The sequence below is a fragment of the Phaseolus vulgaris genome, chromosome 11 (genome assembly GCF_051622355.1).
Source record: "Phaseolus vulgaris cultivar YP4 chromosome 11, ASM5162235v1, whole genome shotgun sequence".
In the NCBI taxonomy this organism is placed as follows: Eukaryota; Viridiplantae; Streptophyta; class Magnoliopsida; order Fabales; family Fabaceae; genus Phaseolus; species Phaseolus vulgaris.
In genome coordinates, this window is record NC_143508.1 from 19,463,810 (window position 1) to 19,480,478 (window position 16,669).

A 16,669-nucleotide genomic window follows, 5' to 3' on the forward strand; every position below is an offset into this window, starting at 1 on the left:
CTTAGCTCAGCGGTCATGGCGTCCTCCAGCCTTGAATGATCGATCTCTGCCACCATCAGGTTGCAAGAGAGCTTTTCCGCCTCCATCCTTATCAGGCGGTTTGCCTCCTTAAGCGCTGAATTCTCATCTTGGAGCTTCTTGTTGGAATCATTCACAGCCTTCGATACAATAGAGGGGAGATCCTCTGCTATCATCTTCAGCTTAGCGGTGAAGGGCCTCAAGATCTCTTCGATGGAGGATGGGAGGCTTGCAGTTGTTGCTGGTGGAGGTGCTGGAGGAGCTTGGTGCTGACTTTCACCACCACCCTCTTGAGTTTGTAGAGCAAGAGGGGGCTTCTTGGCGTGGTGGTGAGGTGGGAGATTCGGTTATGAGAATTGGAGAGTTGTGAGCACCCTCATCTCCACCTGGTGCGGCCCCAGCGATAGAAGTGGTTGAAGGAGGACCCTCTCCAGCAGAAACGAACGGCGTGGAGGCGCTTGGAGGGTTCTCTATGAAATTGGGGTCGCTGCTTTCAACCATGGGGGATGCGACAGCCAAAGGTGTTGCTTGGACTGGTTGTGTTGGAGCTGGAGGTGAGGGCGGTGTTGGAGCTGGAGGTGAGGGCAGTGTTGGAGTGGGGAGTGCAGGTGGTGAAAAGGGAGCCACCCTTGTCCTCTTGGTAACGAGGCCCTCCTCGGTGGTCTATTCATCTTCTTCATCCTCTTGCACCACCTGAGGAGCCTTCCTCTTGGGCTTCCTCAAGATCAGCTTCTTCCTTTGAGGGGCGAGTAGTACCCCGGAAGAAGTTGCATCTCGGGGAGGGGTTTTACCTTGAGCAGAGGCGATCGCCGCCACCGGGTTGGGTGTGGCCTGGGAGCCCGCCGCTAGCTTGTGGGAACGGGCGATCGCCCTCAATTCTGCTAATTTCCCTTTTCCCAACATGTTATCTGCATGAGATAAAGAATGGTTGAGCAATCAAAGCAGAATCAGATGATACAAGCATATTTTTGCAGAAACAACATAAGCAATGCATAGATGGAAAGATCATAGTCAACACAGAGTAATAGAATGCCAAAGAAGAGTGGGGAAAACGCTGAGTTAAGTATTAACTCAGAGTGAAGGACTTGGTGTGGAGGCAGGAGCTAACCTATGTGTATTTCGAGTTGGCTTTCGAAGAACTCGTAGGGAATGATTAAGGCAGTAGGGAAGGTGATGTTGGCGGCAGCTACACTCTTCCAGAAGAGGCAAAGGTCCTTGTCCAACTCCCCCATGTTGTCAGGGCTCCTTGGTCTTCTGAAGTCGTCCTTAGCATCCTTGTCCCCCTTGTGTACCCAATATAAGGGGAAGCCGTCGAGTAGTGAAGGATCTTGGTCGTTTTGGCACACCTTCACGAACTTCCCCTTCCAGTCTTTATAAGACTGCTGGAAGATTGAGAAGATGGATCTCCCAGCAATCCCGTTCAGACTGACCCAGAGGCGATCTCCTGGGTTTCTTTGCCTCAAATAAGAAGAGAAAGACGTCGACTGAGGCCGGTAACAATAGATGCGCGCAAAGAATTTGGAATGCCCTTATAAACGCCCAGCTGTTGGGATGAAGCTGGGCGGGGGCGATATTGAGCTCGGTTAACAGCTCTCTCTCGAAGCGGGTAAAAGGAAGCCTCAGCTTCACTTTCTTGAACACGGTGGTGTAGATGAAGCAGAACAACTCGCCGTTGCTCCCCTTATCATCCGCGCAGACCGGTTCACCCGGGAAGCAGGGAAGCACAGCCACTTTGCTGTCATGCTCCTTATGGAAGGATAGGTCGGGTTGGTCCCCTTTCCTTAGTCGGTGCACACCCAACTCCGTGTTTATTGAAGAAGTCTCTTTTAACAAAGTTGAGGTGGCCCAAGGGTAGAGTTCCTTGTAGTCTTTTGGAGGTAGGGAGGCTCCTCCGGCGATCGGCGGAGTTGCTTGAGCGGGATTGGCGTGAGAAGAAGTAGGCCTCTCAGCCTGGTTAGAAGGAGCACCAGAGGCTCGTGGTGGATTGCGCGCTGGTGGAGGATTTGCCCCAGGAGCAACCCTACGCGCTTGGGGTGGAGGGTTACGCGATGAAGGAGGAGGGTTCGCGGTGGACTTCGTGTGAGCCATCGCAGGAACTGCAAAGGAAAAAGAAAGGGATGAAACGAAGATTACAGAGAACGACTCGATTGAGAACGAAGGAGAAAGAACGAACGAACAAGGGATCGTTGGGATGAACGTGGCGAAGAACGAAGCCTTAGGTTACGAGAAAAGGAGAAAAAGGAAAAAGCATCCCACAACGTATGCTCCAGACAGATAATGGATGATGCGAATCGGTTAAAATGCAGCAAATATCAACAGAGGAAGTAAAAGGGGTACCTTTTTGTGATCGGATGAGCGTTGAAGAAAGTTGGAGATTGAGAGAGTTGAGAAGCTTCGTGGGTTCGCAGAGAAGAAACTTAGAGCATTTGAGAGTGCAGAAAGATGATGGAACAGTGGAAGTGCAAGGGGTTTAAGGGTTTTTCGAACGTTTTCGGAAGCGCAAACGACAGCTGAAGACGACCGTTGATGAAGCCACGTGTCGAGCGATTAAAAAAGGGGGTTTGGTGGAGCGTCAGAAAGACAGAGGGTACGGACGTACGGAAATCCGTACCAGCGCCACGTAGATCGACGGTGACGTGACCTCTTAGTCTTTTCACTGGACAAGTCTCCGCTTAAGACTGGGGGGCTTGTGTACCGACCAGGTAGTCGGGAGTGATGACGTGGCAGCGAGAGATAATATAGGCGTGTTGAGCGGAACACCTGGCTGACAGAAGGGAAGTGCATCGGGAAGTCTGTGTAGTCGCCAATCGTTAAGTTGGCGTTCTCCAATCTCTAGCATATCTAACCGGCGGTCACCAGGCTTGTGTCATAATCGCCGTATGTGAGTTTAGGCGACCAAGTGATCAGAGACCGCCGAAAGAGGGACATCGCCGAAGGATCAGGAAGGCTTGCTTAGGGCCTTCAGAGGGTACAAAATCGGAGGATGAGGTTGTCAGATGATCATTCCCTAGCCAGAGGTCGAGGCAAGGGAACAGTTTCCCAGAACATACATGATGTGCAAGTGAAGCAGATCATGATAGCGGCCGGCGAGACCACATAGAAAGTGTACATGGTGACACCCCGTACTCGCCACACAGAAGAGATCGCGTTCCAAGGCAGCTATACACCGAGTTACTCCTTGCATGGGTAACTTAGTCGAACAGCCTGAAGAGTAGAAGTGACGCTCAAGTAGAGGACGCTCCAGATGGTGACACGTGTACAGCTGGATGCGAGCCACGTGTCCAGAGGTGTAACCGTCAGGAGAGAGAAAGTGCACAGGTATATAAGGGATTCTAACGAACTTCTGAGGTACGCGCGTTTAGAACACTTCTTTACCCTTGTGAGAACACTTGAGTTCGCTGAGAGAGAACATTACACGGTTCCTTGAGTTCTTAGCTTTTCTCTTAGTATTTTGGTGATTCAATCACTGACTTGAGCTTCAGAGCGCGATCGGCCGCAGCGGCGCCACTCTGTCTTTTTCAGGTTCTTGAGGAGAATCGAGGTGTGAAGGATGGAAGCTAGCGTGGTGCAAAGCCGATCAAGGAGGAGGTACCTTCGACGTGGCAAGGCTCTTGCGCTCTGGTCAACCGGCAGGATCAATAGTTATGCCACCATTTCATGGCATAATCAACAAATTCTAGGGTGGCTATCTTCACCTTTTGATCTTCCTCAAGCTCATAGGTGTTAAAGATTTGTTCACATTTAAAACAGCAAGAAAACTCAAAAATAACCTAAAACATAAAGGAAACAACAAGAATAGAAAGTTCTTGAATTAAAGAGCCCACAAATAACTCAAAACACAAACAAGAATAAACCTAAACTCTAGATACCACATGATATGATTCCAATAGCAAGATAGAGATATTTCATAGACATATTATGGAATCAACTTGAGTTGGAATATGATTAGGCACTTTTCTAGAATTGGATCAATGTTCTTTCATTCAAGAACTCACCAAATCTTAAGTAACCAAGCCAAAACTCGTAGAAATCCATTTCTTGTCAAATGGACCGATTAAATTGAACAAGAAAGTAAATCAACCGATTGAAACTCTAAAGAAAGCAAATGAACCAAACAAAAGCATGAAAAGAAACTAATGAACCGATTAAAACAGTAAGGAATTGAAATGAACCGAACAAAAGTGCAAGAAAAGGAAGATTAACCGATTAAAAGAAACTAGAACGGTCTAAGACATGTTTTTGGAGTTCATATGGACATGGCAATGGAGGAATAAAATGGAAAGAGAAGAAGACTTATGTGGTTGGAGTTCTTGGAGATGAACATGCCACTTGAAGGATGCAAGACTTCAAGATGAGTGTAGATGCCGTCACTTGAGGTTCCAAGATGCACTCAAGATGAGACTAGAAGAGGAGAAGACAAATCTCACTCACTCAATCACCAATTTGGGAGAGTTTCGGTAGTTCAATATCAAATTCTGTATTTAGAAGAACCCAAGCCCTCCTTATATAGGAGAAGGACTGGTCAAAGAGTACACAAAGCTTACACAAGAAGCTAACCAAAAGTCCCTTTCTACATTACCCACTCTAGCGCCTATAGTGAAGTATGAAGGGACACTCTAGAATGTTCGAAACTAAAGATGCTTTTACAAAAGAGGTATCTATAGGTTTCCCTCTAAGCACCTTCCTAAAAACTATATATTTAACAATTCTACATTCTATTCAAGAGATACTACAAAAAGAGAAAACATTTTACTGCTACTTCCTAATTCTTTAAATTTGCTCCTTGTAATTCTTTGAGGTAAGCTAATATCTTCATGAGCACCTTCAACTTCAGCTTCTACCTCTTCTTGATCTTGATCTCCATCATGAGGCTTCTAGACACTTAGAGTCATTGAAGACACACTCACCGTCTAATACGTAATTATTCCACTAATTAATCAAAGTTGAATGTAATTACAATTCAAAGGAAATACAAGAGAACTTGAATTACAAAAATTAAAATTCAGGTTTCCTATACTATGCACTCCTTGGCTTTTGTTACTCCTTCTTGTTGTTCCACAATTTGTATGTGTTTGTAATCTTATTTGCTGCAGCCCTTTGCCTTAACCTCTTAAGGTTAGTCAATTTAAATCTTCAAAACAGTACCTACTAAATAGGGATGGACTCACCACAAAGGTTAATTCCAAACTTAACAAGCACCACTTCGAAATTCAATTTAGAATAGGACAACAACAAATGGAGTAATTTGTATGACACAACTTGAAAGAATGTTGAATAAATTTGACAAGCAATCAAATAAACACTCAATAAAAGGTGGCACACAAATTGAACCTAATGAATGGTACTAGAATTGATTAAAAAAAAACCAAAACAGTACTACTGGAAATTTTAGGCACAGAATTTGTGACTTAGAAAATTTATGCTGAGCTGGATATTTTAAATTTTAATTTTAAATTTTAACCACAAACATTTCAAGATCTTAGCAAAATTTTGGCGCTGGAATCACAACAAAACAATGCACCAATTAATTGTGATAAATGTTTCAAATATGTTGTCAAATTACCGTCTCTGTTCGCGCCAGGATGTACACTTTTTTCATTTGATTTATCATTTATTTTCTATTTTGTATTTTGACTTGATTCTTTTTTTCTTGTTTTTCTAAGACATCAATCTGTGTAAATACAGAATTTCACATTTTTTTCTTCAACGTATTTTAATTTGATAAGTAAAAACAGCCAGCACATAATTAAAACAGAGTGATCCTAATCCTGGAATTAAAAACAGTTTGAAGAAACTTCAAGAACACAATGTAATTGATGTATAAGAATTTATATGGATCTAACACACAAATATGAACTCAAATATAAAAGAAAAATGCACCAAAGGATCAAATAAATTCAGATTAAAACTGGACTCAAAGCAAATCAAGCAACCAAAATTATCAAAAACAACACTACACGGAATTGATGACAATTTAGGAGAAACATGACTTGACAAAACACAATTGGATTCAAAAATCAAAATGACTCAAAGCAACACAATATAAACCGATTGAAATTGCAATAAAGACTCAAATAAACCAAAAACAGAACAGTAACACAAATCTATATGGAATCCTACATAAAATTTGCAAAATAGAAGCTCAAGATCAATTTGAACATGAATGCACCGATTGGATTAAACCAAAACAGCATCTAACACAAAAACAAACTCAAAAATAGCAAGACAATCAAGGACTCATGAAGAACAACATGGAATTGAATGAACACAAAAATAAAAAACGAAATAAGGCACTTATCTCTTGAAGTTCATGGCTCTAGATATCAAATGATGGATAAGTGCCTTCATAATTTGGAGATTTTGTTGGTGATCGGCGAAAGCACAATGGAGGTTGACGAAAAAGGCCCTCCTAAGAGGTGTGGTGGCCTTGGAGGTGCATGCTAGGTAGGGATTGAGAGTGGTGAGGTCATCTCTCTTTGGTTAGGTGAGAATTGAAGATCAATAGTCTAACCTTGAGAGGTTTTTAGACAAGAAGTGAAATTGGCTCAAATTTGGCAGCAATTCACTAAGTATATTAATCTTGTAAAATCAAGAGCCAAAGCACTCCTTAAATAGCAATGGAGGTCGGTTTACACAAGGTAAAAAGAGAGGGAAATTCAAAGCTATTCTAAAATGAAAAGTGGCACCTAGAATTGAGCACATGAGAGGCATGTTCTAGAATCTAGCATGTGCAATTAGTTCTAGAACTTGTGCTCCAATTTGGGCTACCTTGGACCGGCCTGAGTTTAATTAAGAGTTTAGGAAACTCTAATTAAACTTAGGTTGGTATTTTAGGTACCAATTCATTTTTAACAAAATTACAAAAGAAATATTCTATGCTAATTTTGAAAAGAATTTTAAATGCTATTCTACACTACGGGTTTGGCGTCTTTGAGCATGTATAGGTAGGTCTCTCTGCCATCAGTGGCAGTGTTCCAATCCTCTTGAAGCTTCCTATCCATGGCCCTAGTGATTGGCCCAATATGACATGTTGGTGGGCTTTCAATTGAAGTGATGTTTGGGCCTCTTCCATCAGAGTAACTCGAAACTACTTAGCTTTCTTGGGTCACTTGCATTCGCAATTGTTTCATATAGTTAACCAACTCTGGATCTGCAAGTGACATGATGCCTGCAAAACAAAAACAAATTAAACACCTCGTCAAAATAATGAATACAATTGTATGCATAAGAAGTTCACATACCAGTAAAATTTGTCCACCTCTTGGACGACTCATACAATGCTACCAATTCCTGGGTAGGTAACTTATTCGGGAGCTGGTCAAGTACACACAAAAATTCTTTGTCCCAGGGAGTCATTGAAGACCTCGGCCAGGAGATGTATCATGTCGGGCTTTGGGTCCAATGAAAAGGAAATTTTGTCCTCCCTTTCGTATCATAAAAATAAGGTTTGTCATCCGGTTCCACAAAAATTTTGAAATATTTTTCTTTAAAATTTTTGTATGACGAAGTATAGGGTGCAAATCGAATACTCTCTGGTCGACTTGACAAAGACATCCAACTCACTGGAGTACTCGGATGAGAGTTATAATAGAATTAAAAAGATTGAGGAGTGGGTAATAACTTGAAGATATCACAAAGAATCCTAAAAGCTTGAAGGGCATGAGTTGGGGTGCAACTGGGTCGGCGCCACATTAACGATCCGAAGGACCCCATGGTAAATTCATCGAAGGGGAGAGTAACATGTAAGTAGTTAAAAAATGTGTTGTAAACAAAAAAGAAGTCTTGAGGAGTGTCTTCCCGACTATGGCACACTCGGTTGGTGTGGCCAAAACTATTGGAAGCCACTGCGTCTGGGGGCAAATCAGGTTTCAAGATGTGGATAAAAATTTATCCAAGTCATTTGGACCCCTAAAGCAAGTAGGGATGTCCAAGACGCGTGGATTGACCCACTCGTAGCTCGCACAGTCTGACCTAGGGTCGACTGTTTGGTTTCAGCTGCTTATATCTCTCCCACTACCAAATGTGGTATGGGTACGCTCAGAAGACTCAACATTTAAATTACTATTAGAAAGATCAGTGGAAGAAGACATTATTAACCTTGATTAAAGAAAAGTGAAAGAAAGCTTGTAGACTCGACACTTAGAGCAAACTACGCAAACTCTATAGCATTGTGATGAAGTAGTAAACCTTACTTCGTTCAAATGAGGTTCTATTTATAGGAAACAAGAGAAGAGGGAGATTATCATGTGAATTGCTTGGCATCATTAGATCAACTTTCATCCAACGACTCATTCCATTCGGCATATGAAACGAAATTAAATCTCAACCATAAGATCTCTCTGATTGAACAATACTCACCAAATGATGACTTTATTTGAAAAAGCAAGTGTCATATCTCTGTCAATCATTTAATGCACACAACAGTCACATCCTACCTCGGGAACTCCAACGGTCATTTCACAACTCTTCAGAAATTAATTTCTTCGAGGTTGAGGGCAAGTATATCGGTCAGTATCAGACGAGTAAGTCTCGACCCGATGACCGACCTCTCGAGTCAAAGAACATCTTAGGTCATGCAATAAATGTCAGTAATGATAGTTACAATGATACTTAATGAGCCACAATTCATATCTCGAAATATGCAAGTAATATCTCTGACAAATCTGTCAAGTATTGATTAACGGATATTCCTTTAAATATGTTTATACTTTTCTATAAGTCAGGGATTATGCTACAAATCAGTTGATAATTGATACTTGATTGGTTAAGCCCATTACCAGAATGGCCCATGATCAATAGTATAAATAAACTCCTCAACAGAGGTGTAAGGTACGGTTTTACCAATTACCAATATACATTCTTTACACAAAGCACTTACTTGAGCGTCGAAGTACCTTTCTGAGGTCACCCCAACTGAGCATAAGCATTTGTGGAAGAAGACTCAAAGGAAGGAATCGAAGAATCAAGTTAGCAATTATACACCCAACTTTAGGTATTATGTACGTACAACTTACCAATTGCATAAAAATACATTAAATTAATTCATTATCAATTTTAGAAACAATTTATATATCTGCATAATAAATACGTTTTCAATAAATAATTAATCGAATTATTTGCATACAGACTCCCTAATTATAACTCACAAAACTGTATATCCCAGTTTGAGTTTTGGACCGACTGGGATTTTTCAATCAAGAGAATAATGCAAATAAAGATATAATATAAAAATAAAATAAAAAAAACTCTCCTTTCACTGTATTCTTAATTGTTTTATTAAGAAAAACGATCATTTAATGTCTAACTAACGGTTATTTATGTTTTTAAAAATATTAAATGTAAAAAAATCTAAAAATGTAATGTGTTTATCATTTTATTCTAATCATAAACACATTGTTATTTAATGTCATTTTAATCCTTGACTTTAACTATTAATTTGGATATTAGAAAGATAAAATTATTAATTGAGAACTAAAATAACTACAAATAAATAAAAGTTTCATTAAAGAGTTTTCCATCTCACCAAATTTCACTTTCAAAATCTTTTTCCAAATTTTAATATTTGAACTCCACTTTGAAAACTAAAGAAGATCATTTCATCCTTTTTATTATATCATCTATCAATTAATCTTCCACTTTCCTAAAGGCACACCTTTCTAGGAGATCCAAAGGTCAAATAAATAATCCTAATTTTTTTTCCCTTTTTTTCTCCCTTTTTTTTCATTTTATTATTTGTCTTTCTTCTCGTTGTCTTCATGAAAATGAGGTGTATATTTATCATTTATTATCCCTTAAATTAAAAAAATAAATAAATAAAAAGTGAAGGAAGTGTATATTACCGTTGTATCTCTTGCATGTCGCCAAGTGTAGACGTAGTACTGCATGCTCCAAATCAACCACTCAACAAACACCTCTCAAAACGTTCACTTTCTCCTATCACACTCTTCTCTTCTTCCTATATAATGCCAGCAAATACCTTACACATCAAAGCATTTTCCATGCTCTAATCCCCAACGGTTACCTTTTCTCTTCCCAATCCCCCACTATATATATACAGATACTATTACAACATATATCATCTTTCACTTTCTCTCTATCAGTTTATCATTTATTTTGAGACATTACTTGAAATGGCTTTTCTGGGTCTTTTGTTTTCGATGATTCCTATGTTGCTTCTTGTTGGGTCATCACCTAGGTTTCAAGCTGAGGCAAGGCAATTTGATGTTGGTGGGAGAGATGGGTGGGTGGTGAAGCCTTCTGAAGACTACAACCACTGGGCTCAGAGGAACAGATTTCAAGTCAATGACACTCTCCGTGAGTCCAATCTTTCTCAACTTCATTAGATCCAACTCTTCTCTCTCTTTTTTTTTTTTTAAGTTTTTCATTTTTCAAAGAAAAAACTTCTTTATCAGAGTTAAGAAAATTCAAAGTAGAAACTTTCAAATCTGAGTCATTTGATTTTCATCTACTTAAGAAAACTCATATCACATTACACAAAACCTGGTTTTAATTCTGCTTCAATCCCGGGCCAGGTTTAAAAATATTTTCATAGCAAAAACAAATTAGTAAAATCTGTTAACGGTTGCTTATTTTAGTAGAACATTGATTCTGACTGTTTTTACTTGGGGTTGCAATTGTTGCATGCATGAAGATTTCAAGTACAACAAAGGCATTGATTCAGTTGTGGAGGTGAAGAAGGAGGATTTCGATTCGTGCAACACCAACAATCCTATTCAGAAGACGGACGATGGTGATTCAATTTTCCCACTTTCTCATTCGGGTCTCTTTTACTTCTTAAGTGGCAACCTTGACAACTGCAAGATCGGTCAAAAACTCATTGTTCTTGTCATGGCTGTGAGACAACCTCTTCCCAAGGCTGCGCCACCGCCAGCAAGCACCCTGCCGCCGCAGACTGTTCCGGCAACCGGGTTGACCTCTCCGGCGCCGCCCCCATCGGACAAATCGGGCTCAGGGAGGGTTGGTGTGGATTTGGGAGTTTTGGTTGGTTTTGTGTTGGGTGGGTTTGTAGGGTTGGCTTAGTTTGTTGGTGTGGCCAATGGGTGAGACTTGTGGTTTGAACTAATGGTCAAAAATAATTATTGTGTGTTTTATTTTATCTGATTTGGACTTCTTCTTTTTCTGTTTGTTAGGATTCTTGGATTCTACTTCTTTGTTTTTTTGTTTCATGTAATTTGGAGGAATGATGATCATAACTCACAAAATTTAGACCATGTCTTGGTTGTAATTTGTATATGTAATTTTATTTTCACCTTTTTCTCTCTTGTTGTTGAGTGATTAATAAAAAGTTGTTTAACAATTTAAGTGTTTTTTTTTATTAGTAGGAGTGAAGGTACTAAAAGATTTACATTAATTTATAAACACTGTTTAACTGACTTATGAATATTTTAATAATTCATCTTAGGTTCCATTCTTCTTTAATGATTTATACTTGCAGATATTTTTGTAAGTATCCATTCTTCTAATTGGACACCTAAACAAATTATTAATGGAATCCCACCAATAAGTAAGCTTTTTTTACTTATTTATTAAATAATAATTATCTTCTTTATAATATAATTAAATTATAAAATGAAAAATTTTGTTATCTAATTTTGCTATCTTTGAGTTGATATAGTGAAAAATAGTGAGATTTTAAATTATTGAGTTTTTTTATATTTTTATAAGATGGTCATCTGCTAGTAGTCTTTTGAATTGACATGATCTATCACATTAGTTAGTGGTGAATGAAAAATTGAAATGAAAAGTAATAAGATATTCTTCAATACATTTAATTTATTATGTAAATTTAGTGAACGTGAAATAATATTATTAGGATTAATTGGAGATTAATAATTTGACGTCAAATTTAATCAATTATTTATTTGGTTTTGATTCATTTATCGAAAATAATTAAAAAGGAGAAACTTGAGGATTTTAGATATGAATAGAAAAAATAGATAAGATAGAATTCTTAAAGTGTTAAGTGTAAGAAGGAGAAATAAATTTAATGACAAAAAGAGAAAAATAGAGTGATTATTTTTAAATGTTAACAGTAAAATTTCAGCGTTTCAATTGTAACGTTGAAATTCTAATGTATCTTTTTTAAGTTTAGATGCCAATAGTTATAAAATTTGATTATAGAAATTTAATTTTCGTGGTATAGTTTTTACCTTTTACAAATAATTTAGTTTATTTTAATTATAAAAGTATACTCTAAATAAGACTAACATTTGGAAATAATTTATTTTAAGATATGCTTTAAAGAAATTTGATATAGAGTATTTTTTTTATCAATAATAAAAAAATAAATACAATGAAATGAAATCCTTTTATACTATTATCTAACATACATTCTGCACACTCTATACGACAAACTAAAAACGTATTTCATCATATTGTAATATAAAACATCTATTACCTCTCTTATTTGAGTGTTCATATATCTCATTTCATTAGTATATAATAACTAAAACATTTATCAATTTATCCAAAACAAACATCCTCCTTCATAAAAGTCTCAGCAAAAAAGAAATAGATGCATCCTTAGACTCCAACTCTTCAATAGTTTTTACTCACTACACAATTCTAAATTCTTAAGCGTCAGAGTAAATTATTATTCGATTTCATCGTTAAAATTCAACAACTCTTTAATAAATGAGTTAATCAATTAAACATATCACACATTCATATCAAACAATTTCAACTTATCAACTTATCTTAATCAAAACATAATTGTTAGTTGATCTTAATAAATTATTATATAGGTGATATTTTCACAAACTTATAAAAAAAACTATTTTTTTTAGTAGAAGAAAACAAAAATATTTACCTGCTGGACAAGTTTTATTAAAATATTAAGTTATGACTTAGAATAAAGTTTGCCACCACGTAGCATGAATAAAACCTTTTCATATTAAAACATTAAATTATTAAAAAAAAAAAACAAATGATAGAAAATGTCTTCTGATCCTGCCTGTTGACCGGAACGCTGGAAACTGCCTCGTCAAAGGATCGACGTGCGCACCGCTTCGAACCTCCGTTCCTCTTCGAGATCCACCTCAAGAACCTGCAAAGAAACAGAGCGGCGCCGCTGCGGCCGATCGCACTCCAACGCTCAAGTCAGTGACCGAATCACCAAATACTAAGAGAACAAGAACCGTGCAAATCCTCTCTCACAGTCAGCTCTACAACTCGCAAGCGTAAAGAGTATAAACTGAACGTGCGTACCTCAGAAAGTTTGTTGAGAACTCTTATATACCTGGTTGTTTTCTCTCTCCTGGCAGTTACAGACCTGGACACGTGGCTTGCATCCAGTCGTACACGTGCCATCATCTGGAGCCTCCTTGACTTGGCGCTGCTTCTATTCTCATTTTGGCTAAGTTACTTATGCATGGTACTGCCCGGTGCATAGCTAACTTGGGAGTGCGATCTCTACTGGAATTGGTGAGTTAGGGTGTCCTCATACACCTTCCCTGTGGTCTCGCCGGCTGCCTTCATAATCTGCTTCTCCTTCATCTTCGGCGATGTGCTTTCTCTGGCGATCTCCAACCGCTTGGTCGCCCGAGTTCACATCTGGCGACTTCATCTTTAACCCGGTGATCGCCTATTCTGATATGCTGGAGATCGGAACACGCCAACTTAATAACTGGCGGCTTCACGAACCCCCCGACTTCCTTCCCTTCTGCCAGCCTGGCGCCTTGCCAACACGCCTATACTGTAGCAGGATGCCACGTCATCACTCCCGACTACCAGGGCGGTACACAAACCCCCCAGTCTTAAGCGAAGACTTGTCTAGCGAAAAGACTGAAAGAGTCGCGTCAACACCGGTCTACGTGGCACTGACGCAGAATTCCAAACGGTTGTACCTTCTGCTTTTCTGACGCTCCACCAAACCCCTCACTCATCGCTCGACGCGTGGCTTCATCAACGGCTCTCTTCAGTTGCCGTTTGCGCTTCCTAAACCCATTTCGAAAAAACCCTTAAACCCATTTTCACTCAACACTGTTCCATCACTTTCCCTCGCATTCACGAACGCTCTAACTTCCTTCTGCGAAAAACTCTCAGCGCTCTCCAGCATTCTGAATCACCATCAACCTTCATCGTCTTCCTGATCATCAAAAGGTACCTACTTTCCTTCTTCTGCTGGTTTTCCTTGCATTTTAACCGATTCGCATCATCCTGTAACTGCCTGGTGCATACGCTGTGGGTTGTTTTTCCATTTCTCCTTCTGCGTAACTTAGGGCTTCGTCAATCGTCGCAACGAACCTACATTCGTTCGTTTTTCACCTTCCTTCTATGATCGAGTCAGCCTCTGTAACCCCTGATCATTTTTCCTTTCTTCTTCCTTTGCAGCTGCTACCATGACTCGCACAAAGATCACCCCGAATCCTCCTCCTTCATCACGAAACCTCCCTTCACAAGCACACGACCCACCACGAGTTCGTGGCGCTTCATCTTCGCAGGCTGAGAGGCCTGCGTCTTCCCGTCCTGTCCTGGCCCAGGCGACTCCACCTATCGCTGGAGGAGCCCCCGTTCCCCTGCCAGACTTCAAAACCTTGTATCCTTGGGCCAACTCGACCCTTCTGAGGGAGACATCCTCTGTGAACACTGCGGGAGCAGTTTTGCGGCTGACTAAGGGGGACGAGCTTCATCAATCATTTCACAAGGAGCACGACGAGAAGATGATAGTGCTGCCTTGCCCCCCCGATCTGCCTGTTTGTGCCGATGACAAAGTAAGCGCCGATGGGCCCTTCTGCTTTGTCTACACGACCTTATTCAAGAAGGTGAAGCTCAAGTTCCCTTTCACCCGATTCGAGAGGGAACTCCTAACCGAGCTCAACATTGCCGCCGCCCAGCTTCACCCCAACAGCTGGGCGTTTGTTCGAGCTTTTCAAGTGATGTGCGACCACCTGGGGTTGCCCGCATCGGTGGACGTGTTCCTATTCCTCTTCGAAGCCAAGCACCCAGGAGACCGCCTGTGGGTTAGCTTGAACGCGATTGCTGGGAGGTCCATCTTTGCTATGTTCCAGCAATCCTACAAGGACTGGAAGGGGAAGTTCGTCCAAGTGCGTGCGAGCGACAAGGACGCCTCCCTTCTCGATGGCTTCCCCTTGTACTGGGTGGACAAGGGGAAGAAAGAGTCCAAGAGCTGCTTCAGGAGACCCAGAAGTCCTGACAGCATGGGAGCATTGGACAGAGATCTCTGTCTCTTCTGGAAAAGGGTGGCGGACGCCAACATTACTTTCCTTACCACCACCTTGATCTGCTTCGAATTCTACGAAGACCAGCTAGAAATTCGAATAGGTTAGAACATTAAAAACTGTTGTTTTAACACTACTTCTGTTTAACCGTTTCTGGGCGTCTTGCGCGTTATGCGCAAGACTTTGGTTTTATCTTTCTTGCACATATCATTTGCTTGTGTACTACCTTATGCACTTATTTTTTTCCTGAGTTGACCCATGCATTTTCGTTCCATGCAGACAACATGTTGGGCAAAGGCATGCTCGCTGAACTGAAGGCGCTCGCCCGAAACCACGGGTTGGCGACAGGTTCTCAAACAGTGCCCAACTCGGTGGTGGAGACAGCCATCGTCCAAGGGCGATCACCACCCAAGGAACCTGCCCAACGCAAGAAATTGGTCCTCAAGAGACCTAAAAGGAAAGCCCCTCAGGTGATCCACGAGGAAGAGGAAGAAGATGATGAGGCCACCGAAGACGGTTTGGTCTCAAAGAGGAAGAGGGTGGCACCTTCTTCACCGCCTGCTCCACCCCCTCTTCCAACCTCAACACCTCCATCGACACCTACTCCTCCTCCATCATCGCCACCCCCATAGGCTCCTGCCTCACCAGTCCAAGCGGTCCCACTGGCCACTGCGCCACCTGCAGTTGAGGCCCAAGAGCCAAACTTCCTGGAGGACCCCCCAAGCGCCTCTACACCATATGTGTCAGCTGGAGGGGGTCCCCCTTCAAACGCCTCAGCTGCAGAAGATGCTCCAATCGGGGATGAGGTTGCTCATACCTCTCCGATTCTGATCACCGAATCCCCGATTCCGTCGCCACGCCAAGAAGCAACTACTGAAGAACCTGCTAAGGAAGGTGGCGACGAGAACCCACAACAGGCCCCCACAGCGCCTCTGGTGCCTCTGCAAGCCGCAAACCTCCCCCTTGAGGTCACAAGGATGTGGGAGCCTCTATCTGCCAAGCTGAAGACCATAGCAGAAGATATCCCGGCGATCATAACCAGAGTTGTGGAGAGCTCAACCAGGAGGCTCCAAGACGACCTCTTCAACCTCAAAACCGAAAACAGCACCATGAGGGTCGAGGTGGAGAAGTTGTCTTTCAGCCTGACGCTCGCAGAAATCGAACACTCCCGAGTGGAGGATGCAATGAACACCGAGCTCAGGCTGGCGCGCAAGGAGGCCACTGACCTTCGCCACAAGGTGCATCAACTTGCTCAAGAGAAGGTCGAACTGGAGAGCAAGATTGTGCCTCTTCGCGTCAGGGTGGTTGACCTGGAGGCTCTCATGAAGGCTAACGCCGTCAAGGTGCAAAAACTAGAGAAAAGGTCAGCCGACCGAGAGACCCTCCTTGGGCAGGTGGAAAAGGCGAGGGACGACGCCATAGCTGATCTTGCCAACGCCCACGAAGAGAAA

General features: G+C 41.3%; 1 protein-coding gene across 1 annotated transcript; it reads left to right on the forward strand.

Annotated features, from left to right (window-relative positions):
• The first annotated feature begins 9,880 nt into the window (after positions 1-9,880).
• Positions 9,881-11,263, forward strand: LOC137832396 (early nodulin-like protein 3). The gene is made up of 2 exons (XM_068640552.2): positions 9,881-10,332; positions 10,670-11,263. Exons 1-2 carry the CDS (start codon positions 10,149-10,151, stop codon positions 11,056-11,058), a joined length of 573 nt encoding a protein of 190 aa, XP_068496653.1. The 5' UTR covers positions 9,881-10,148; the 3' UTR covers positions 11,059-11,263.
• Positions 11,264-16,669: the final 5,406 nt, after the last annotated feature.